Here is a 23,342-nt window from a genome sequence, read left to right on the forward strand (position 1 = left end):
GTGCACAGAATGGTAGATAAGGAGTAAGGATGCCTAGGGTCCTAATCTTGTGCTTTCCAGTTGCTGCAGGAAACACATCCCTATCCTTCACAAGACCCTGTTTAATCATTCATAAAGTGAGGGGGTTGGACTTGATGCTCTTTAAGGTGCCTTTCCACCTTTAACTTTGTTCTTGGTCTCTTCTATAGTTGAAGGGTAATCTTTGGATTTAGAGTAGAATCTCCCAAATTGTTTAATGAATGATTAAATCCATTCATGTTGTGACAATGATCTCAGGTCACAAAGCTTCATAATTATTCTGTCTAGAGATGAGAAGTAGCCAGTTGTTCCTTAGTCAGCTGTGGTTGTAAAGCAGTAACAATTCTCTAGTTGTAAAGCTCTAATAAAAGATTTTTCACACCACCTACCCCTCCCTGTTTTTAGAATTCTTATTTTTTGTTCCTTGGAGGTGAGGAGACTTTTACTGTCAAGGACTTAACTGACTGTGAGAGGTATCTCTGTATTACATACGCTTGTTTTGTCCTTTCTGGGAATTAATTTATTCTTTCCTGTTTTTTGAAACTCCTTGATTTGAGAATGTTCTGGAATGTGGATTAAGGATGGAGAAGTTGAGCTGGGGGGAGACTTATTGCAGGTAGAGCTGAGGATGGTTTCCCACCAGCAGCTAAAGATGTTAGTTGATTTCTCTGCTGGGTAGCAGGCCCAGTGCCAACCAGCTGCATAGCACTTTCTCTGCGGCTCCCTTCAGTTGATAGTGTCTTGTTCCGGAGACTGGAAAATATACTTTGCTATCAGCAGACTTTTTGTAGCGTTTGGCTCTGCCATCTGGACCATTCTGGATTGAACCCAGTGGGCTGTGATCTGCAGGGCCAGTGAAGCCAACCTAGTGGGACCTGGAGTAGCAGCCAATGGGGTAGCAGCTGATGGATGAGCAGTGAGATTAGGGAGAGGAAGGCCCTTTGAAGCAACCTGTCCATAGCACTCTCTTCCCAAACAGCTCTAGCAAGTGAGGTCATGCAGACCTTCCTCTGGGTTGTTTATCTTCTGTTGAACCATATAGGATGGAAGAAAGGTTTTTCCCAGCAAGGCCAAAACAAGTGAGGAAGGGAAGCATGTGCTCTGGCTTGTGGGAAGTAGAACAAAAGCACAGATCTCGGAGTCTGGCAGACATGATGCTGATACTGGCTCAGGTACTTATTAGCTCTATGTGACCTTGGGCAAATTTTCTGAGTCCCAGTTTTCTCACATGTAAAATGAGGCTAGTAATAAAAACGTACAGGCTCATAAGGAGTCAAGTGCCTACTGTGCGGTGGGTGGTCAGTATGTGTGTGTGGATTTTCTTTCCCAGTGAACACAAATTGGGCTTCCCTGGAATGGTAGTCTTTAAGTTGGAGACCTGGGTTTGGAGGAGTAGGGTGATCTGCTGGGGTTGCCAGATCGGGGGCCAGACCTGATGATGAGGCCACAGGGCAGAAGAAAGGGCAGAGCTTCAGCCCTGTAAACACCCATTTGGGCCCTTCCTTGGGGTGGGAAAGCCTTGACTCGCACTAGAAATGTCATGCCTTTCTATCACATAAATTAGGAAAGCTAATACTGATCTTTCTTGTTGCCAAATACTCCCCTGCTTTCCCTTTTATGATGCTATTTGATGAATCATTTGAGAAGTATTACCTGAAGAAAAACTTTAGGGAGAAAGATTGTCACCTCTGACCACCTTTGCACAATCCTGAGTGCAGGCTGTTTCTCTTGTTGGCTATCTTGCAGTGGTGGAGGATTTATGTGATGAGAATGGCATTTTTGGTATTATTTGCAGAATTGAGATGCCTTAACCTGAAAACCTTTTTGCCCCTATGGAATATAAAGCCGATTAGGAGCTCTTTGTGCTCTGCCGCAAATCATTACATGTCTACATTTTGCTCTTATAAAATACGGATAATGACATGACTCTGTCTCTTAGGAGTCTGAGTGCATTAGCTAATGATCATGAAACCTTAGAAATAGAAAATTTATATGACTGTCAAGAGCTTTTGTAATTACACATTTGCATCATTTTTCTTGGCATGCTTGAAAGTTGTGCTTTCAACATGAGAATACTAGGGTTGATTCTTGTTTTTCTCATTGTGGAGCAAGCTCTGAAAAAATAGGCCCAAAGAGTGTTCAAACAGATCAATTATCTCAGCTTCTCATGAAAGCCCTGAAGTAGCTCAGACCACAGTGGTTTGGTTTGGGCTGAGGTGGAAGAAGAGCTTGAGATATTTTAAAGGCACTCAAGCTAGAAAATACCAGGAACTGAGGATGGAAATGGCTTTCATGCAAGGTTGTATGTAGATGCTCATGTCCCTTGTCCCCTGTGTCCTCAGACATACATTGTCTGGAAAATGCAGTTTTTTTTTCTCCTCCAGATAATTATTTTAGGATTTAAGAAACTCTTTAAAAAAAAGATATCAAATGGTAATGTTCTGAATACCCCGAGTAGAAGAGTTTAAAAAAATTGATCTTTAGGAAAATAGTTACAGATAGTAACCTCACAGTGTGCCGTTTGATCGCTGATGTTGTTTTTATTTCATTGCAGGCAGTGGAGCTACTGCTGTGGTTCAGGCAGCCCTATGCAAACCCAGGCAAGAACGTGTAGCAATAAAACGGATCAACTTGGAAAAATGCCAGACCAGTATGGATGAACTATTAGTAAGTAACAGTGCAGGGAATACCTGCTGGTTGCTTTTCTTAATCTATGAGTATATGGGGATGGTTGGGAGAAGAGCAAGGCGTTGTCTCCTATTTTGACTTATGCATTTCTTGGAAAGCAGCCCCTACCACTTCCTGCTCCCCAGATTAATGGGACTGTACCTTATGATTGTGTTGTATAATGAACACCTTCCCTTGCTTTGAGAAACAGTATTTTGTTCAGTTCGAATAATCCCAAGGTGAGAATGGCCTCAGCGTTGGCACTCCTTGCTGTATCAAGGGCACACACTGTGGCGTGACCTAACGTGACAGGATTACTGACAGCAGTTTTGGATGGTGAGCTTCTGGCCCTCCATCTAGAATGTGTGACACAAATGGAAGTTGTCTCCCAAACTATTTGTTGATCATTTTAGCTTTCATAAATTATAGCATCACACAAATTTGAATTTTTTTTTTTAAATGCTCTGTAGCTTTCATTTGGCTAATGAGAGGAGTTTGTTTTTCTTAATGTGGCAATTTGTACTTCTTATTCTAAATGAGTACCTTATATAAATAATCGGAGCTTGTCAGTGTGGATATGACTATAGTGGCAATGGTTGGTTGAAGGAACATTTGCTTTTGGCTTAGCTGACTCATTATTAAATGAACAGCTTGGCAAACGGTTATTAGTTGCCCGGCAAACTGTGAAGGGTTTGAGGGTTTAATCTCATAAATATCGTTGTTGTTCTACCGGCCAATTTTCTTTTTTTCCCTTTTGGCCATTTATTTGAGGATAATAGAAAACTGCAGTGGAGGAGTTAACTGATTGGTTATCCCCACGCTAATCCCAGTACAAATATTAGTCCAGTAGCTCCATACAAGCTACAAAGTATAATGACAGTTGGCTGCAAATGAAGAAGGCTTTTGTTACAGTCTACATTGAGAATGGAATGTCATTAACAACAGCTTTTTGTCTTTACTCAGAATATAGCTTTTATTTTAGGCTTAATTACAGTACAGTATAGTATAAATTAAGTACAAGAATAAAGCTGTACTTTTCCAGATCTGTTTGGCCTTACATTTTAAATTGGGCTACACAATGCATAGATTTCATTGGGTTTTATTGAAGCAATGGATTGCCCGCTAAAACTCAGAAGAGAACCAGGGCTTCCACAATTTAATGTTAATTTTTGAAATTTGCATACATTTAAGGCTTTTACGGACCTTGAAATTTCAGCTGTGCTTTGTTCTTACTGAAATTCCTACTGCATGCTACTTGTCTGTTGCGTGCTATCCTAGTGACCAGTAATATTGTGCCTTTGTCACCCAACCAGTTTTCAAGGTCACTTTCTCTGAGTTGGAAAAACCATTTAATAAACTGTGGGGAGAGTTGGGTCCTACTTCTGCAACTAAACTTGTTTTCACTTTAGTAGAGTTACACAACAGCTCTGCGTGATTTAAAAAGAGTTGAATTGGAAGTTTTCTTCTAAGATCCCTTTAGGAATCCTAAAATTCTGTGGCTATGCATAAGTGTACTTTAACATTTAAAAAAAAATTTGGAGTATGCAGTTAAATGTATGTACTGTTTGGATGTATCACTCAAGAATTTGCCTATGATAGTTGTGTTTTTTTTTTGTTTTTTTTTTTTTTTGAGATGGAGTGTTACTCTGTTGCCCAGGCTGGAGTGTAGTGGCGTGGTTTCGGCCCACTGCAACCTCTGCCTCCTGGGTTCAAGTGATTCTCCTGCTTTAGCCTCCCGAGTAGCTGGGATTACAGGCATGCACCACCACGCCCAGCTAATTTTTGTATTTTTAGTGGAGACAAGGTTTCGCCATGTTGGCCAGGCTGGTCTCGAACCCCTGACCTCAGGTGATCCGTCCGCCTCGGCCTCCCAAAGTGCAGGGATTACAGATGTGAGCCACCGTGCCCGGCTGATACTTGTGTTTGATTGTGGTATTCTTAGAGGTCTCAGCCATTTTTTTGCCATTAGCAGAATATTGATACAGAATATGTGTAAGGCTTGTGTGTACTTGTGCCTGACAGTTCTGGAGCCTGCCTTCTGGTTTGATGCTATGGTCTCTGGTCTCTACCAAGCCCTCAGTTGCCCACAGCCTTCACGTTTCCCTCTGCTGGCGTTTCCTCCACAGTGTCCAGTGATGGTAACTGTGTAAACGCCTGGGTGGAGGTCAGCAGGGAGGCTGGTCATTCCGGTTTCTTTCCTTTGTTTTCCTGGAACCAGTAAGCATAGCAGTGTCATTTGGAGCTACTTGTAACTTAGGTAGAGCTGTCTATCTAAGGACTGGTGCTTTTGTGGCTTTGTGCTTTGCTCCATTTGTCTGAGGTCTTAGGATTTATGAGTTTGCTTATTAGGAGTTAATTTATTTTCTCATTCTTATTTTCTTTTCTTAATGCCCGTGTTGCAATAGAGTATAATATATTTGCATTATTTATTTTTCGTTTTATATTGATTTATTGCTTTGATCTTTCCTTATCTTTGAACCTTTGACCTTTTGGTGTGTTCATATATTTAGAGAGGGGGGAAATGGCTATGGTTCTTTAGGATGTACAACTCTCAGGTCCTTTTCAAACAAAAATAAATAGAATTTACAGAGTATAGCCTGCCTGATTTGCCAGGCTTCTGTAGCCCAGTTATTGGCACATGAGATCGTGTGGAGCACAGTTGCTTTCATCTTTTCAATGTCTAATACTGCTGTTGCTTGCACTTTTATTATTTCAGAGGGCTCACATTTTGGCAGTGTTTGGACATCCGGTATCCTAATAATCCTTTAATTCCATGAATGTGTATTATATACAGGTCAGTGCACTGCATCATCTCACAGACTGTGCCATGTGTTAACTGGAAACCATTGTTCCTAGAAGAAACAATGGCCACTGGGATCTTTTCTTGTGAGAGTGTTGTGTCATAGAAATCACAATTATCAACTATTTGTTGGCCACTGGGACATGTTTCTCCCTTGATGAAACTGTATCACCTCCTGACCCCCACTCCCAGCTCAGCCCCCACTGAATACCTATCCCCATCCTGTCCCCACTCCCTTTGTCCCATAATAAAGGGGGATTTACACACACAGGTCAGAATTGATGGCACACAACAGTTTTAGACAACTGGGCCAGAACTCTACTTCTTTATGTGGTAGGGGCTGGCAGTTGAATTTCCTGTAGGTCATGGAGCTGGATCCAGGGTTTGCTGAAGAAGGAGTCAAGCGGTCATCATTTCTGAAGGGAAGTGCTAATTACAGTGTCAGTTTCTCTGTGAATGAGGAGAGGAAAAGAAGTGTTAGATAAGATCATTGGTGCTAAATAATTGATGATTCAGATTTATACTCTTGAAATGAGTACTGTAATATTCTGCAAAGATAAGTTAGTTACAGATCAAATAGGCATTTATTTATTTATTTGGTAAATACTTACTGAGTTTCTGTATTATGCTTAAGCCCATCAAAAGGATGACTTTTGGGTGTGTATATGAGAGTACAAGGCTTTATGCCCACTAAAAATTCATTTTAGTTTAGCAGCAATTAGATTAGAACACTCCCAAATAAATGTTTTTCTTGGTATGATATGAATAGCAATTAATCTAATCCTTTTTTGTTTATTCTTTTGAATTTTCATGTATGTTTTGGAGTTTGGCCTTTTAACTGTATTCTGATCTCTGAAGGTATAATGATCTTAGTGTTTAGTTTTCCAGGAGCCAAGGATATGTTCTGGTTTGTTCTGTATTCCTTACTGCGCCACATAGATGCTTTGATAATTTCTGAAATTTGTTAACCCCACATTTGTTGTTAACTCCACATTTGTCAAGCCCATTGATGGTGTAAATGACTAATTATAACTAGTTTAATGCTCTCTAGGAGATACTTACAGTTTTAGAGCAGAACTTGTTAACACCAGAATTATCAAACCCCATTAGATGCTAGGCACTGACTTCGGTGATGGGAAAACAGAATGGATTCCTATTTTTGGGGGAGACCATGGACTAGTGAATGAGTCTCTTCATTTTTGTTTTGGGTTGGTGAGATTTTCGAACTAAGAAATGTTTTTCTGGACCTTTTGTCTTTATTTGCCCAGAAATGGTTTAGCAGATGACCAGTTTACTTTTGTCTAATATGTATTCCCTTGAGGGAGTTCCTGCTTTCCAATAGGAATTTAAGATTTGCTCAATGGATCTGACCCATTGTCTTGCAGACTAGTATATTCTGTGTCAAGATGGCCTTGAGGTTTCCTGCAAGAGCTTGGTTCTCTGGTTTGTGGTCAACCTCAAAGGCTAGGGATGCTACCCTGGGGCACTCTTGACTTCCCTTAAAATCCATCACATGAGTGCTTTTTCTTGCAGTCATGTGTCTTTTCAGCCTTTATCACCAGGTGACAAAATGAAATCCATAAATATAACAGTCCTTCCTTCTATTTACCCTAACCCCACTTTTTGTGATGTTCAGGTTACTCTACTTTATCCAGGGATTGATGAACATTTTGGTTCATCACCTTATTTGACTTTATGACTTTTAGACTTTAAATAGATCCCTTTCAATTTTTTCCTATTGCCTCAAGTTCTCATATTTCTAGTCTGCCTTTGGTACCCATTCACAGAGAATTCAGCCTCATTTGCTCATTCCTACACACACATCAATGCCATCAAAATTTACAGTTTAATTCTCAGGGGCAGGAGAGTCATAGGAGAAATCATGGCCCAGGGACCAGGCAAAGCATTTGTGTCATTAAAAAAATGAAAGAAATAATTAACTGATTACATTATGAAATTATGGAATGCTTATTCCATAATTTCCATATGTGAATTCCATATGTGAACAAAGCCATTTCAAGAAAACACTGGCTATAAAAAAGTGATGAATGTTGATCCTTGTTATAGAAGGAAAGGAACTCCCTGGGTCAGGGGGCTTGCTTTCTTTACTTGACTCCCCTGCAGAACTGCTCATTCTGGAAAAATCACCTTCACCACTGGTCCTTATTTGTGTGATGAGAAATTCTGGCAAAATTTTATTTTTATTACCCAAGTGCTATGAATCTATGTATTTAAAAGTATATTAACAAAACCCCCTTTTCAATTCACTTAAATAAAAATACTAATTACTAGCAAATCATGCATGATAATTCAGGATAGAGTCAATTCACTATAGCATTACGGTATGATAGCAGAAATCTACTGTAAATTCATAGATTTGGGTACACAGTTTATCATTTTTTTCTCCTATGAACATAATGAAAGAGTTTCTCTGTCGTTCAATAGTCTTCAACTGGCATCTGCTTTTTTCTTCCTGTATCATCTTTCTCTAGGGATTTTGGTCTATCTCACTGACGGTATTTATAGATAAAATCAAGAACTTTTTCCTCAGAACAAAGCCACTGCCCTCATTTTGCTTTCTGCTGTAGTGTTGTTTTATTGTTTCTCCTTTCTCTTGATCTACTATTCACTCACTCCCTCCCTCCCTTCCTCTCCTCCCCTCCTCTCCTCCCCTCCCCATCTCCCTCCCTCTCCTTAGAGAAGTGAGTTAGCTATGATTTGTGGGTATTGGAGAATAAAGCTCTAGATATCTTTGTGGCTTCATGATCATTTGAGAAGAACTGTTATCCCTAACCATTATCTGATGCAGGTTGCTCTCATCCTTTTTAATTTAAAAGATTTGGTGACCTCTGAGCAGTTCCTCCAGTCAGAAGTTATTTTTTTCTCTTCCTTTTAATTGAAGTTTAAGGGGGGGAAAAACTCTCAAGACCTTTTTTGCAGTGTTTTAGCAAATTTATGGAATTATGTTAATACTTTTGCAAATCTTGTTTATTCTAGAAAGATAGTGATTAAAAAACTTCCATCTTTTTAAGTTGACCCTAAAACAGTATAATTTTGTATGTGTGTGTTTTCTTTATTGCATCTACAAAAGTATGTTTCCATTCTTTTTGAAGTTAAGAATTTTCTAATTAGTAAATTAATAATTCATATCCCAGCTCATTCATCATATGTGGTAACAAATTGCATTTAGCTATTTGTTGTAGAGTTTTTTATATTAAGGATATAGCATTAACATGCAAGCCTGCTTCACTGAATATAGTACTGTTTTGAGCATTTCAGGTTTCAACCATTAAGTTTTGTTCTGTCATCTGTCTCAAATTAGTTTTGTAATTATTTTAATATAATTTGTAGTACTATTTCGAGCATTTCAAGTCTCGACCATTAAGTTTTGTGCTATTATCTGTCTCTTGCAACTTAACTTTGTAACTATTTTCACATAATTTGGTGTTTATGATTATCCAGGTATAGTCCAAATGAGGGCAGGATTGGAAATAGAAAATTTTTGGATATTTTGAAAGCACAAAGCATTCTTAAGGAATTAGAGAATAAATACTATACTGTATATGCAAAACTAACATTTTTAGAGCACTAAAGTTATATTAGCTTAGGAACATGTATAATTTGGTTGGAGAAAACAACTTTTATTTTTGGAACATCAAATTTAAAAGTTATGTAGCTTATTTGGATACTAATTAAATATACTAATTGAATTTACTTTTAAGTGTTTTCTACATTTGTTAGAAATAGCTCATTAAAATGGCTAACATCTCATGCTATTTTTTCAAAAAGAAAGAAAAAATTAACATTGCAGAAACACTTATGTTTTGGGGCTTATATGTTTTCAGTAACAGGGACCCAGCACACACTCATTTTCAGAGTAGGAGAAAATGGGGAAAACATGCCCAGATTGAATATAATTTTAGTTACTTCTTTTTTAATATCTCACTTTTGCCATCCTCCTAGACTTCAGGAAAATGTTGCTTAGGTTGAGACAAATGCTTTAGTTCTTTCCTATGTTATTGTCATTCTTATTTTGGTTTGGTTATTTCCATAATTAATTAAGCTGTTGCTGAAAAAGGAGGGCTGTGGAATCCTCAGGAGAAAGGTTGGAGAGTATTAAGAGGAGTCTGTGCTGCTTTTGCAGGAGGGTTGTTCCCTGGCAGAACCCCAGATGGCACACAGTATCCAGGGTGCCACAGGGGATACCACAAAAAGAAGACACGTTGCACCCTATGTTGTCACTGTGTGGTGGTGAACCCAAATACAGCAGCAATGGTAAAAGTTGGCCTCCAGGTTTCCAGCAGTACAATTTGGCTGACAAGAAAAGTTCTTCCTGTTTCTGGTTTTTTGTTTTTTTGTTTTTGTTTTTTAAGAGATGGAGACTTGCTATGTTGCCCAGGCTGCCCTCGAACTCGTGGGCTCAAGTGATCCTTCCACCTCAGCTTGTTGAGTAGTTGTCATTACAGGTGCATGCTGCCAGGCTGGCCATCTATTTCTGTTTTTGATGACATCTTCAATTTGAATTTTTTCTGTATTCCCAGTCACAATTTCATGGTCAAAAAGCGATTGTTCATACCTGAGTCTGATTCTGATTCCACTGTGGCACTCTCAGCACTTTTAGAGCCCAAAAGACATCATTATTGTTTGTTGAATAACTTTTTTAGCTAACTGTAAAAGAAAATGGCACCTTCCTATTGAGTTTTCATATAGTATTTCAGTATCACTACTGTATTTTTTGCTTTCTCCTCCTTGTTTCATCTGAAAAAAATAACTATACATGTGGCTTCTTCATTTCCGAGCAAATTTATTTAGTTTTTTAAGACAGTTTTTGCAGAGCACCCAATTTCATGACATTATAACGAAGCAAGTAGGCCTTGGGATATTCATTCTGTTCTGTTAGCAAGTAGATGTTTGCCCATCAGGATTTCTCTGCTACTTCTGAGAGATTTTCCAGACCTCACATTGCCCTGACACTTTACACTTTTATAACTGCTCCTCCCTAGTTTTAAAAACTTCTCTACAAACACCAATTAAGGCTATCACAAAATTTATGCTTCCCTTTTCCTGATTTCTTAAAAATGTTTCTCTTTATTCAAAATACCTAGTTCCCATTTGTAAACCTGCCTTCCATTGGACTATACTTCGGTAAATTCAGACACCAAATCACATGAAAATAATTGTAAAGTTAAGTGGCAAAGGACATTCGTTGATTGATTTGTAAGTGGTACAAGACAAAATGTTTGACTCTTCCTTGAATAGGTTTTTCTCTGCTGGTACTTTTCTTATAAAGGAGGCAAGAGTTTGCTGTATAAATGGTATATCATTTTTACAATTAAAAAAATTCATGACTGGGCACGGTGGCTCACGCCTGTAATCCCAGCACTTTGGGAGGCTGAGGCAGGTGGATCACCTGAGGTGAGGAGTTCAAGACCAGCCTGGCCAACATGGTGAAACCCTGTCTCTACTAAAAACATAAAAATTAGGTGGTACACACCTGTAATTCCAGCTACTCGGGAGGCTGAGGCAGGAGAATCACTTGAACCAGGGAGGCAGAGGTTGCAGTGAGCCGAGATTGTGCCATTGCACTCTAGCCTGGGCGACAAGAGCAAAACTCCATCTCAAAATGAATAAATAAATAAATAAATAAAAATAAAAATAAGAAAAATTCACAATGACATTTTCATGATTGAAAATGACAGTCCAGAAAAATACGTTGCTCTTCTAAGAGCTTTATTAATCCTGTTCTTACATGTCTTGGTTGACATTTGAAATCATTGAAATTTGTTTTTGGTTACACCTGCTACTTACAGTATTTGGTTATTTGTGAATATTGATTAGGTTACCTTTCATAATGCTGCTAAAAGAAGTGCATGCTGGAGAATGACTTTCTGAAAAGTGTTTTTATTTAACAAGATTACTCCTATACCATTTAAAGAATTCTTTAAATGTTTCGAGGGTATTGCATACATTTTACAGATGTATTTGGTCATCTCTTGCATTTGGAAGTAGATGTTTTATTTGATAGTATTTGTACATTGTACATAGATTTCCTTTGTTGATTGCATCGCAGTGGGGAAATGTGCCTGGGAGCTAGATGTTTCTCTCACCATTTCATTGAAAGAAAAATACACTTCAGCCCTTAGCTTGCAAGTAGGGGTTCTAAGCTTTGGCTGCACATTAGAACCACCTGGGAGCTTCTGAAAATGTTCATTCCCAGGCTGTCTCCTAAACTAATTTACAGCAGCCTCCCTGGGGCCAGGACTCAGGCATGGGTGTTTTTCAAAGCTCCCCAGGTGATTTCAGTATGCAGCCAAGGTTGCGATCCATTGCTTTAGAATAAAGTTAGAAGTATCTCCTCAGATTTAACTGCATACAGTTTTGGAGCTTGAGTAGGTTTGGTTTCTTAACTAAGTACTTGAGTAGAATATTTTGCCATCATTATCAGATAAAGAAGAATTTATTTATTTAGGATTTGTATAAGTTGTAAAATATGCAAATTTGGTCAAGTATAGTTTAATATTTTGAATTCAGAATCATTTAAACTCTTCCCTTTCAGTAATAAAATCTCTTTCCTTTTAGTGCTTTATGAATCTTACGGTCTTAGGAACAAAAGAAATCAGGTTTTAACTTTTTTCTAATTCTTATATCTTTAAACTTGTACTATTTCTCTTTGTTCTGAACCCTTTGCATAAGTATCTATTTAGATAACTTATTCCAGAAGAGTTTGAGGCAATTTACCAGGATACATGAAGTATGACAAGGTGGTATAAATTAAATACAGGGTGAATTAGGAAAAACATGGGTTGGGACAATGTAGAGGTTAAAAATTCATGACTAAGTGACCTATCCATGCATTACAGCAAACTCCTTGAGCCAGTGGGACCAACAGATGTGTCCTGTGACATTTCTATTGGAAAAACTGAGGGCTGCTGCCATGGTCTGTCTCTGTGCCTTTGAGGCTTAGTCAGGAATTGGGACACTTGAGATTAGGGGGATTCTCACACGCAAAGAAGAAAGTGAGACATTGAACAGACTGAATTAACTTTGAACATTTGTGTTATGTGCTAGGCATTCTGCAAGGAGTTTTATACATCTCATTTCCCCTACCTCACAATAATCTCATGTAGATGGTAGTAATCTCCTTTTACAGAAAAGGAAACTGAGGCTCAAAGATGTTGGATAACCTGCCTAGGTAATCAAGCCAGTAAATGGCAGGGCCAAGCTAGCTGTGACATAGAGTGCGGTCCTTCTGTAGTAGATCCTGGAGGATCAGATCCTTGCTAATCACAGTTCCTGATTGGCCTCAGTACTATTTGTAGGAGAAATAATGTTTTTTTTTTTTTTTTTTTTTTTTTTTTTCTGTGGGGAGATGAAAGGCCGTATAGCAATATGAGAAAATCTCTTATTATATTTAGTTATGGCAGGGTACAGTGGCTCACAGCTGTAATTTCAGCACTTTGGGAGACCAAGGAGGAGGATTGCTTGAGCCCGGGAGCTCGAGACCAGCCTGTGCAACACAGTGAGACCCTGTCTCTACAAAAAATTTTAAAAAATTAGCTGGACGTGATAGCATGTGCCCATCACCCCTGCTACTCAGGAGGCTTGAGGTGTGAAGATTGCTCGAGCCAGGAAGGCCGAAGCTTCTGTGAGCTGTGATTGTGCCATTGCACTCCAGCCTGGACAACAGAACGCGATTGTCTAAAAAAAAAAAAAATTAAGTTTTTTTTTTCCATTTTTTTTTTTTCAGTTCTGTTATTTTTTGGGGGAAGGGGAAGTTTTTTTCCTCCCAGCTCCTCATATTTGTAGGGTAGGATACTTTATATATTTTGTATTCCTCACCACAGCTAGCATGCCGCACGTAATGTCTGGTTTGGCAAATTTTGCAGGGCTGGCATAACAGCAGGGTGTGGGTGTCCTTCTTTGATATGTCTTTCTTGCACATGGCTCCCTGCAGAGGGGTGCTGCTGTGGCTGCCACTTCAGTTCTAGCAGATGGATAGGGGATCTTCCATGCTACCCCATTTTAAGGTTGGTCTTCCCACTCTTGTGAAATTTCACTTGTGATGCATTTCAGATGGAGATGCATGAACAGCTCTGTCAGCCTCAGAGAAGATTAACTACTGTGCCATAGCTTGGCTTGGTGCTTGTGACATGTCTAAGTCTCATTTCCTAGGTTTCCAAGGGAGCCACTGTGTTCAATTCCTTGACTATATCTTTGGCAAATGTGTTGCCTGGATTTCAGAGTTCTGTAATTTCTCCCATCTTTGACCTCGTGGGATATTTTTTTGTTTGTTGGCTTGTGTTTCTTTTTTAAATCTCAATGAAGTTTTTACCCTTTTCTGTCCTCGTGAAATTCATACCACTTTAGTACAACAGTCTCCCTTATTTCCAGCTTTGCTTCTTACCCCTCTCCTCCAGTTAGACTGTCCTCCAGTTAGACTCAGCCAGGCGGTACTGTCGGCCAGACCCCCTACTGGGCACTTTTGACACTGTCGGCTTCATTGCAGTCATCTGTGTCCCTCCTCTCACATCCCCCAACCTTCCTCTCTGCCTTCTTTCAAAGCTCAGTCTACCACTTGGCGGCTCAAAGTCTGGTTTCTGGGCCCACAGCATCAGCATCACATGGAAGCCTGCTAGAAATGCAGATTCTCAGGCTGCACCGCAGCCCTTCGGAATGGGAATCTGCATCTTAGCAAATTGCTGAGGTGATCTACATGTCCATCCAAATTAGGGAAGCACCATTTAACTCACGCTTCTGCCTCAGGTTGTGACCTAATTAAGAGAATAGGATGTTGGAACCCATTCATTCTGTCGAAAGAATCAGCTAAAACATTTTTATATTTTCAAGTTGTTCATCTTTAGGCAATAGTTTTGTCATTTTTAGGGATAGGGACAAACAAATATGTCTGGTAATGAATGTCTTTTCCTAACCATATGAATGCGGTTAGGGCATTAGGAAAAGCTTAGATAATTTACCTGATAGATTGTTACCAAGGGAGCATTCAAATAACACCCATCATTGTTTTGAAAAGAATGGAGGGGATAGTTTTGTGGAAAGATTGCTAGTTTTCAGGTTTTTAACTTTATGTGGAAATATTACTTACCCTGGGGATCAGTGATAGCACAGTTCATATCCCAAGACAGAGCGACAGGTGTTTCTCCCTAAGGCGAGTTTCATCATGTCCTTAAGCATTGATGCTTGTGGAAAAGCTGCTGTGCAGGACAATGGATGGTGCAGGAGTTGGGGACATGGACCCCCTAGCCAAGAAGTGAAGAGGGACGGCTCAGCTGCATAGAAGAAGAATGTGAGATTGAGTGATCAAACTGATGCAAAGCCACTCTCGGGCCCCCTGCCCCTTCTTTTACCTGTCCTTATACTGCTCCTGTGGTTGTGTTGGTATGGCAGTATCTGTGACCCCTCATCCCCCGCTCATTTAAATTCTGGAACCTTTTAATGTCCAGATGGTGTCTCTAAGACTCAGAGTTTTGAAGGAATAGAATTTGCTAAGTTATATCTATAGGTTCTACAGGTTTTCTAAAGGAGTTACACACACACATACACACACACATACACACACGCTCACTGCAAAGTCAGAGAACCTGATACTCTGGGTGGGAAGTGATACTGGCCATCTAAATGCAAAGGGCTAAAAAGTGTGTTTTTCTAGACTGACTCAACCTTGCCTTCAATGTAAAAGAATTTCCTTTTGTATGACCATTAGTTGCTTTGTGCATTTTGATAAATTATTTAAAAGTTTGGAGTTACAGTACTAGAAAAGCATTCACTTACATTTAGAGCACAGCTGCATTTAAGAGACATTGTTCTCATTTCTTTGAACACTAGGCATCTGTTTAAACTGGACCCTACCTAATGCTACAGACTTTCCATGTGGGCCATCCCCTCACTGAGCAGATGCTATTGACTTGAAATAGGAGTGGCCAGGGTAGTGTTCCATTTCTCCTTCAGAAGCGTCTTATGGCATCAGAACCTAATACCGGAAACAGATGGAAACTGAACCTCAGGTTTCAGATCTTATTCAAAGGATAAGAGTTGCTGAATTGAAAAGTGTCAGATTTAGAAAGCCTGTGATCGGTCAAATGGATGAGGGGAATGATGAAGGAAAAACATTGTTATATACTGAAAAGAAAAAAGAAAAATTAGTAGTTTGTAAGGAGTTTATCTTTGGTTAAAAGCACTTCATTTTTATTATTTTTAAATTTTTTTTTTTGAGACAGAATCTTGCTTTGTCACTCAGGCTGGAGTCCAGTGGCACGATCTCAGCTCACTGCAACCTCCACTTCCCGGGTTCGAGTGATTCTCGTTCCTCAGCTTCCTCAGTCACTGGGACTACAGGCACACACCACCACACTCAGCTAATTTTTTTGTAGAGACAATGTTTCCTCATGTTGGCCAGGCTGATCTTGAACTCCTGACCTCGGGTGATCCACCTGCTGCGGCCTCCCAAAGTGTTGGGATTACACGTGTGAGCCACTGTGCCCAGCCAAAAGCACTTTAAATAAACATATATATTAGGGAACGTACGAGTGTTACATGTTACAGAATTTTGGCCAAGTTGTTGGATATATAGGATCTTTTTAGTAGTATGAGGATTAGGCAGTACTGGACAAGCAAAGATAACGTCCAAATTGAGATGTTCTACTTGGGTAACTTTGAGTTAACGCGAAGCTTATTATTATTGAATATATTCATAGGATGCATAAATGTACTCTTCTTTCATCAATACATAATGGCAAAAATGAGGTTTCTTTGATCATTTAGGTTATTCTTGTCCTTTTTGTAGCACCTTGAAAGTGAGTTACACTGGTCTGGTGCCTTTGATTGAGAGTTACATTAGACTGAAGCTTTTATGGGAGTCATCCAGCAATAACTTAAAACGACAAACTGAAATCAATATGAAACTGAATATTCCAGAAAAATGTGGTTTATTGAAAGTTTCTATTTGTTTTATTTCCCAGCTTTGTTGTTTTATGTCTTTATATAAAACAACAAAGAATAAAATCTATTTTATTCTCTATAGCAGTGTTTCCAAGATGTGACCCACAAAGCATTCTTTTCCTGCTTTGTTAATATGGATTAAACTATGGCAGTTTATCTACTGCAGGACTTCTCAGAGCCTTTGACAGTACTAATATTCCCTGTGATTCTTTTAGAATGAGATATAGTATCTGATCTTTCCCAAGCTTGTTTTACTTCGCCTGCCGCTCTCTTCCCTGCCACCTCATTTTTTTAGTTAATGGAATATCTACTATGGCAGATAGCTTGGAAATAATACTGTAGCATTTTCAAATGTATTTTCTTATTTACCATCACAGCAGTCCTGAGAAACAGAGACAGTTTTGTTGTTGTTTTTTGGATGAGGGAGGAGCTAAGATCCACCAGAGTTCAGGCTGGCACCAGGATGCAGGTGTCCTAGTAACTCACCCAGTCTTTTATCTCCCTGTCAAGCCTTCAGTTCAGGTATAAGGCTCTTAGTCCTATGTGGCAGGGCTCTCTGCTGGCAGAGTTGGGGGGTCATCTGGGTGATAACAGTGATCCGAAGTTCCTGTGTCTGGTGGCTGGCCCACAGGGCTCTGTGGTCTCCTGCAGAGAACTGTCTAATCTGTGTTGATAATGTGGGTGAGAGAGTTGGTCCTTATATACCTTCTTTGAAGTAATGGCATAGGCAGCCCCTCAGGTAGGCTTTCGAGTAGGAAAGTTACCCAGGTACTCAACTGTGATTCACTTGTGTTTTGCTTGCCACCTTTCACCCCGTGGTACTATGTCATGTTTTGCTCTTTTTATAGAAAGAAATTCAAGCCATGAGTCAGTGCAGCCATCCCAACGTAGTGACCTATTACACCTCTTTTGTGGTCAAAGATGAACTTTGGCTGGTCATGAAATTACTAAGTGGAGGTAAGTGGATTTTGTTGTTGTTACTTGTTTGCTTGTTTTCTCTCCTTTTGTTGGAACCAGCATGTTGGAGAAGACTTTAGATTGAATCCTTTCTCTCTCTGTGTTTGAAAGTTTGTTTGGTTTCTCATTGCCTAGAGGATAACGTCCAGATTGCTTCACATTGATCTTCAAAGCTTTTCATAATTTTGCTTAACTTCCGAGAATATGTATGTCCTCTTCTCCAGGTATGAAATGCCCGACCTTCTAGGTTGAGAGGCAGCCCCCGGAATGTATTATGTGCTCTCATGCCTTTGCCCCTGACCTGTCCTCTTTCTCAGCCTTGCAGCTCTCCTTTGTTTTCCATGTGCTCAGGCCTAAAAGGTCACATCCTCTCCACAGTCACCGCTTACTCTTCAAAAAAGTTAGTCAGTCCTTTCTCCTTGAGTCCTTTCTTTTTAACATTGTTCAGGTCATTAACACATTGCAGTTTGCTGAATTATCTCAGTGCCGTTTATCAGAATGTTCTGTGATGATGGAAATGTTCTGAGGCGCTGCTATCTACTTTTTACTAATCTCATGTGACTCTTAAGCACTTGACATGTGGCTAGTGTGACTGAGGGACTGAGTATTCAATTTTAATTAACTTACATTTAAATCACCTTGTATGGCTCCAGTATTGGACAGTGCATATTTAGGTTGTGGACTTCGTGAAGATTGTCTAATGCACTTTGAATTCATTGAGCTTGGCACCCAGTAGGTGCTCACTAAATGTGGTTCCAGTTGACATGGGGAGAAATGTGTGCTACATATTCACTTGCAGTGTTGATCAGAAGTGGCACTATTCTCATCCTATTGTTGGATTTGGGAAGGGAAAGTCACTTCCTCTCTCTAGCTTTAGATCCCTGCAGTGATGCAAGCCATTGACAATTTAATTTACAAGGTGCTTTCACATCCTGTATTTTATTTCTTTTAATCTTCTAACATCATTATCAGTGAGGGAATGATAATGATAACCATTGCCTTTTTTGAACACTTAATCTGTGGCTAGATCCTGTCCAAAGCAATTTACTGACCTTATCACATTTAATCTTGACAGTATCCCTGAATGGCCTGTGTCACCATCCCTGTTTTTCAGAAATTACACCAAATCTCAAGGGAGTTTAGCAACTTGCCCAAGGTCACACACACAGTAAATGTTGGTGCTGGAATTTGTGACTCTAAAATCTGTTGACTTAAAAATTAGTATGCCGTGCTGCACGTATTTACACCTTTGTTTTGCAGACATGGGCACTGCAGCTTAGAAAGCCCAAGTGATTTCCTTGGGAACGCCCAGCATACTCACATCTCTGGTGTGTTCTCTTTAGAGGGCTTCATTCTCTGTGTATCTTTCTGAGACATGAAGTATGGTTTAGGATCAGAGGAGAACATTTTGCTGTGCCTGGACGACACAAAACTAGCATAGCAGAATTTATATGATAGAGCCCATTTTAATCTGCAGATGTCGAGGGAGGTGTCTTAATGTTTTCCTTTTTTAAAAAAGAAACTCCCTTGGATGAAGCAGAAGCCCAAAAATGAGATGACGAAGGCATTGTAATTGGCTTGGGTCTGCTTGTGTAGGTCTCAGTGGGGAGCCCTGGAGAGCTTAGTTCTGTTCTGTTTTCAGTCTTCCTCAGTCTTATTAGTCATTGTTTCCTTGAGTGCCTACTTCAGTTTTTAATTAAAAAGAAAAAAAGAAAAAGGAGCCTGCCAGAGCTGGACTGCAGTGTTGAGTGCTGGGACCGCCCCTTTATTCAGCAGAGGAACTTGTGCTTTGCCAGCAAGATGATCTTAAGCCATTCTCTTTTTGTGGGGTTCCACCAACTCTGGGGAAATGAGAAATTCTGGTGACTCGAGACCCTGAATAGTCCCAAATGCTCTGCTCAAGCTGAAGATTTTACCTTTTGCTTTTATGAAGCTGAGAATCTTCTGTTTTCTGAGCAGGATCTGACAGAAAATTTCTTTGTCTTTTTAAGAGTCCAATTTAGCCTCTGGGCTTTAGGTAAGAACAGGTTTTAAACGGGTTTCCACAGGTGAGGACGTGGGCAGACGTGGACTCTTGTCCATTTTTCTCTTAGCAGGGCAGAAATGCATGCATGTGTGGTATATCCTTATACAATAAAAAGAAAATGTTTTTGGAATTACCATTTTTTAAATGACACAAAAATCTAAGAGGCAACAAATAAACAGAGTTTTTTTTTCTTCCTCTGGGGAAAAACATGCATTTGTTTTCTTCTGTTTCATTACATTGAATCTCTTAATGAGGGGCAGGCAGCTATATCTGATGGGGAAGCTCAATCCTCTTAGTTAATTATAAAGAGCCTAGAGCCAAATTCAGGTCCTGAGGTAAGCCGTTTGTTAACTCTTCAGAAATGTCAAACCCCCAGGTAATTTTGGCTTTTAAACTGACCCAGGGGTTTGGAATACTAATTAATATGTGTTGAAACATGAATTCACAGTGCCAAGGATACTAATCTGTATATGGTAACAAAGTACTAGGTATTTGTTTGTTTATTGTGTTAGTGCCTCAAATATATCAGGTAAATGAAATAAAGATCAGCCAGGCTCAGTGGCTTATGCCTATAAGCCCAGCACTTTGGGAAGCCAAGGTGAGCAGATCACTTAAGCCCAGAAGTTCAAGACCAGCATGGGCCACATGGTAAGACCCCATCTCTACAAAAAATACAAAAATTAGCCAGGCGTGGTGGCATGTACTTGTAGTCCCAGCTACTTGGGAGGCTGAGGTGGGAGGATCGCTTGAGCCTGGGAAGTTGAGGCTGCAGTGAGCTGTGATTGCTCCACGGCACTCCAGCTTACATGACAGAGGCAGACTCTGTCTCAAATAAAAAAAGAAAAAGAAGGAAAGAAAATAAAGATCATGTAGTGTCACAGGAAGGAATCTTCCGGTTATAAGCAGAGGTCTAGAAACAACATACTTCTTTCCCCCTCCCAACTGTGATTTAGGCCCTCAAAGAGTTGTTTTTTTTTCTCTCAGCAGTTCACTTCTGCCTTTCCTCCTGGCCTCATACTCCTTTCTTTGTCACTTCAGACTTTTTGCACCCTCTTTGGAGGGTTGCTCTTAGGAATTTTTGGGAGAAATACTGGAACCGGTATTTCTAGGGAAAAGGAGCCAACCATGGAATGACCATCCACAGCCTTCTGGTCCCTGACCCAGAATCCTTCTCATTAAATTCACACTGAAAATGCTCTTGCAGACTTGGATTTAGTGTTTTTGGTCATGGGGCTCCCATTCAATTGTTTGTTTGCCTTGGGAATATTCGCATTAAATAAAGCCCATATATTGATGTTTCCATTTAATTTAATTTTTTTTTTTTTTTTTTTTTTTTTTTTTTTTTTTTGAGACGGAGTCTTGCTCTGTCGCCCAGGCTGGAGTGCAGTGGTGCAATCTCGGCTCACTGCAAGCTCCGCCTCCTGGGTTCACGCCATTCTCCTGCCTCAGCCTCTCCGAGTAGCTGGGACTACAGGCGCCCGCCACCACGCCCGGCTAATTTTTTGTATTTTTAGTAGAGACAGGGTTTCACCGTGGTCTCGATCTCCTGACCTCGTGATCCGCCCGCCTCGGCCTCCCAAAGTGCTGGGATTACAAGCGTGAGCCACCGTGCCCGGCCAATGTTTCCATTAAATTTTATACATAATGGAGTCTTATTCTGAAAAGGTGATGAAGGTGCTTATGTTTTAATTCTTCTGTTTGTCTACTTAGGTTCAATGTTGGATATCATAAAATACATTGTCAACCGAGGAGAACACAAGAATGGAGTTCTGGAAGAGGCAATAATAGCAACAATTCTTAAAGAGGTTTTGGAAGGCTTAGACTATCTACACAGAAACGGTCAGATTCACAGGTATGACCTCTGCAGAGATGTTTAAATTCAGCTGTTCATATCTTCAGCCCTAGTTTGTAAAGAATGTTAAGGAAACACATGTTGCAGGCAGGTATTGACATTACTTAGGCTAAATAGATGGAAAAAAAGTACTTAAGAAAGAAACAAGAGAATACATTTTGATGAATTATATTGGTATCCTTGGGATTGCTTCAGTTGCTTTCACTGAAATAAGAGTGGAATCTAAAAAGGACTACATGGACTCATTTAAAGAAATCAGTTTTGATAACTACTCTTGAATTATACTAGTTGAACTAGACAGCATCTCTATCTTTCTAATACAAGCAAGACTATCCAAACATTGTACTATGCGAATTATTTTTGATATGGTGGTGAGAGGGAAGGAGGAGGCACTCATCTTCTTTTGTGACATAAAATGTTAATTCTTTATATAGTCAAATCACATAGAATAGGAGTGCTTGATGTTTCAAGTGAGTGAGTGCTACTTGGGCTCTTAGGAATTATTGCAAGTAAATAGCCATTTACTAGTAATGCTAATAATGTAATTCTCCTACCCTGAAATTTATATTTAATTATTTCTACTATATTTTTCTTTTTTCTTTCTTTCTTTTTTTTTTTTTAGACAGAGTCTTGCTCTGTTGCCCAGGCTGGAGTGCAATGGTGTGATCTCAGCTCACTGCAACCTCTGCCTCCCGAGTTCAAGTGATTCTCCTGTCTCAGCCTCCCGAGTAGCTGGGATTACAGGCATGCGCCACCATGCCTGGCTAATTTTTGTATTTTTAGTAGAGATGGGGTTTCACCATGTTGGCCAGGCTGGACTGACACTCTTGATCCCAGGTGATCTCTCCGCCTTGGCCTCCCAAAGTGCTAGGATTACAGGCGTGAGCCACTGTGGCTGGCCTATATTTTTCAATAATTAGAAAAAAGTTACTTTAGAAATCAAACTTATAAATTGCAAATTGTCATTTTTCAAAGTACTAAGATTACACAGGTTTTATATGGTGAAGAAATATAATATCTATTATTATAATTAGTATTTATAATCAGTCTCTCACCAGAGGAGAGAAGTTCATTTTTCAGAAAGAGAATTAAGTTGGAATTGCACCCCAAATTTAAGTGGAAGTAGAGGAGCTTTACATAGACTGGGCTTTAATACCTGATAGAATGACAGTAGTGTGAGTTTATGGGCAGTCTCTAACTCTGAAGCATAAAATAGAGAGTCTACTTACTGATGATTTAATTAAATTTGGATAATTATTTCATAGAAAATATTTCTTTCTAAAATCCTGACTCTCCCCCATGAGTAAACTATAAAATGACAGGTGGATCCTCATACCTTTTTTTTTTTTTTTTTTTTTTTTGAGACCGACTTTCACTCTTGTTGCCCAGGCTGGAGTGCAGTGGCACGGTCTTGGCTCACTGCAACCTCCACCTTCCAGGTTCAAGTGATTCTTCTGCCTCAGCTTCCCAAGTAGCTGGGATTACAGGCACCTGCCACCACGCCCAACTAATTTTTGTATTTTTAGTAGAGATGGGGTTTCGCCATGTTGGCCAGGCTGGTCTCGAACTCCTGACCTCAGGTGCTCCACCCACCTTGGCCTCCCAAAGTGCTGGGATTACAGGCGTGAGCCACTGTGCCCAGCCTATCCTTATAACTTTTAAAATCTGTGATATAATCTTAATATTTATGAAATTATTATGTCAAAGAGCTACGTTGTATGATATGTTTTAAAATCTTCCTGAGTGAATCAATACACTATAAAGTCTGTACCCTACAATTTATTTTATTTTATTTTTTTCTAATAGGGATTTGAAAGCTGGTAATATTCTTCTGGGTGAGGATGGTTCAGTACAAATAGCAGGTAAAGCTGATAAATAGAAAAATTTTTTACTTGATTACAGAAGTGTTACAGTTTCAAGGAATGTAGACTCATTCCTGAGAAATGAATAAATGCATGTAATCTATTTTCAGAATGATATTTACGGAATGTTTGGGTCCGAAGGATAACATGTTTTCCGTATTGTTTTGATAAGTCATTAGATCATCCTGTGAAAAATGCCATTTT

The 23,342-nt window shown here is 39.6% G+C and overlaps 1 protein-coding gene across 2 annotated transcripts in view; it reads left to right on the top strand.

Annotated features, from left to right (window-relative positions):
• STK39 (serine/threonine kinase 39) overlaps positions 1–23,342 on the top strand; it is a 295,573-nt gene that overhangs the window by 63,581 nt on the left and 208,650 nt on the right. Inside the window, exons 2-6 of one of the 2 annotated variants that reach the window (XM_030795817.1) lie at positions 2,573–2,685; positions 5,402–5,479; positions 17,290–17,398; positions 21,135–21,276; positions 23,083–23,138. In XM_030795817.1, the coding sequence (XP_030651677.1) occupies positions 5,459–5,479; positions 17,290–17,398; positions 21,135–21,276; positions 23,083–23,138 (328 nt within the window). In that variant the 5' untranslated portion in view covers positions 2,573–2,685; positions 5,402–5,458. The remainder of the gene's footprint in view (positions 1–2,572; positions 2,686–5,401; positions 5,480–17,289; positions 17,399–21,134; positions 21,277–23,082; positions 23,139–23,342) is intronic. The other variant, XM_030795816.1, reaches the window with a different exon arrangement.

Source organism: Nomascus leucogenys, chromosome 17 (assembly GCF_006542625.1).
Source record: "Nomascus leucogenys isolate Asia chromosome 17, Asia_NLE_v1, whole genome shotgun sequence".
NCBI lineage: Eukaryota > Metazoa > Chordata > Mammalia > Primates > Hylobatidae > Nomascus > Nomascus leucogenys.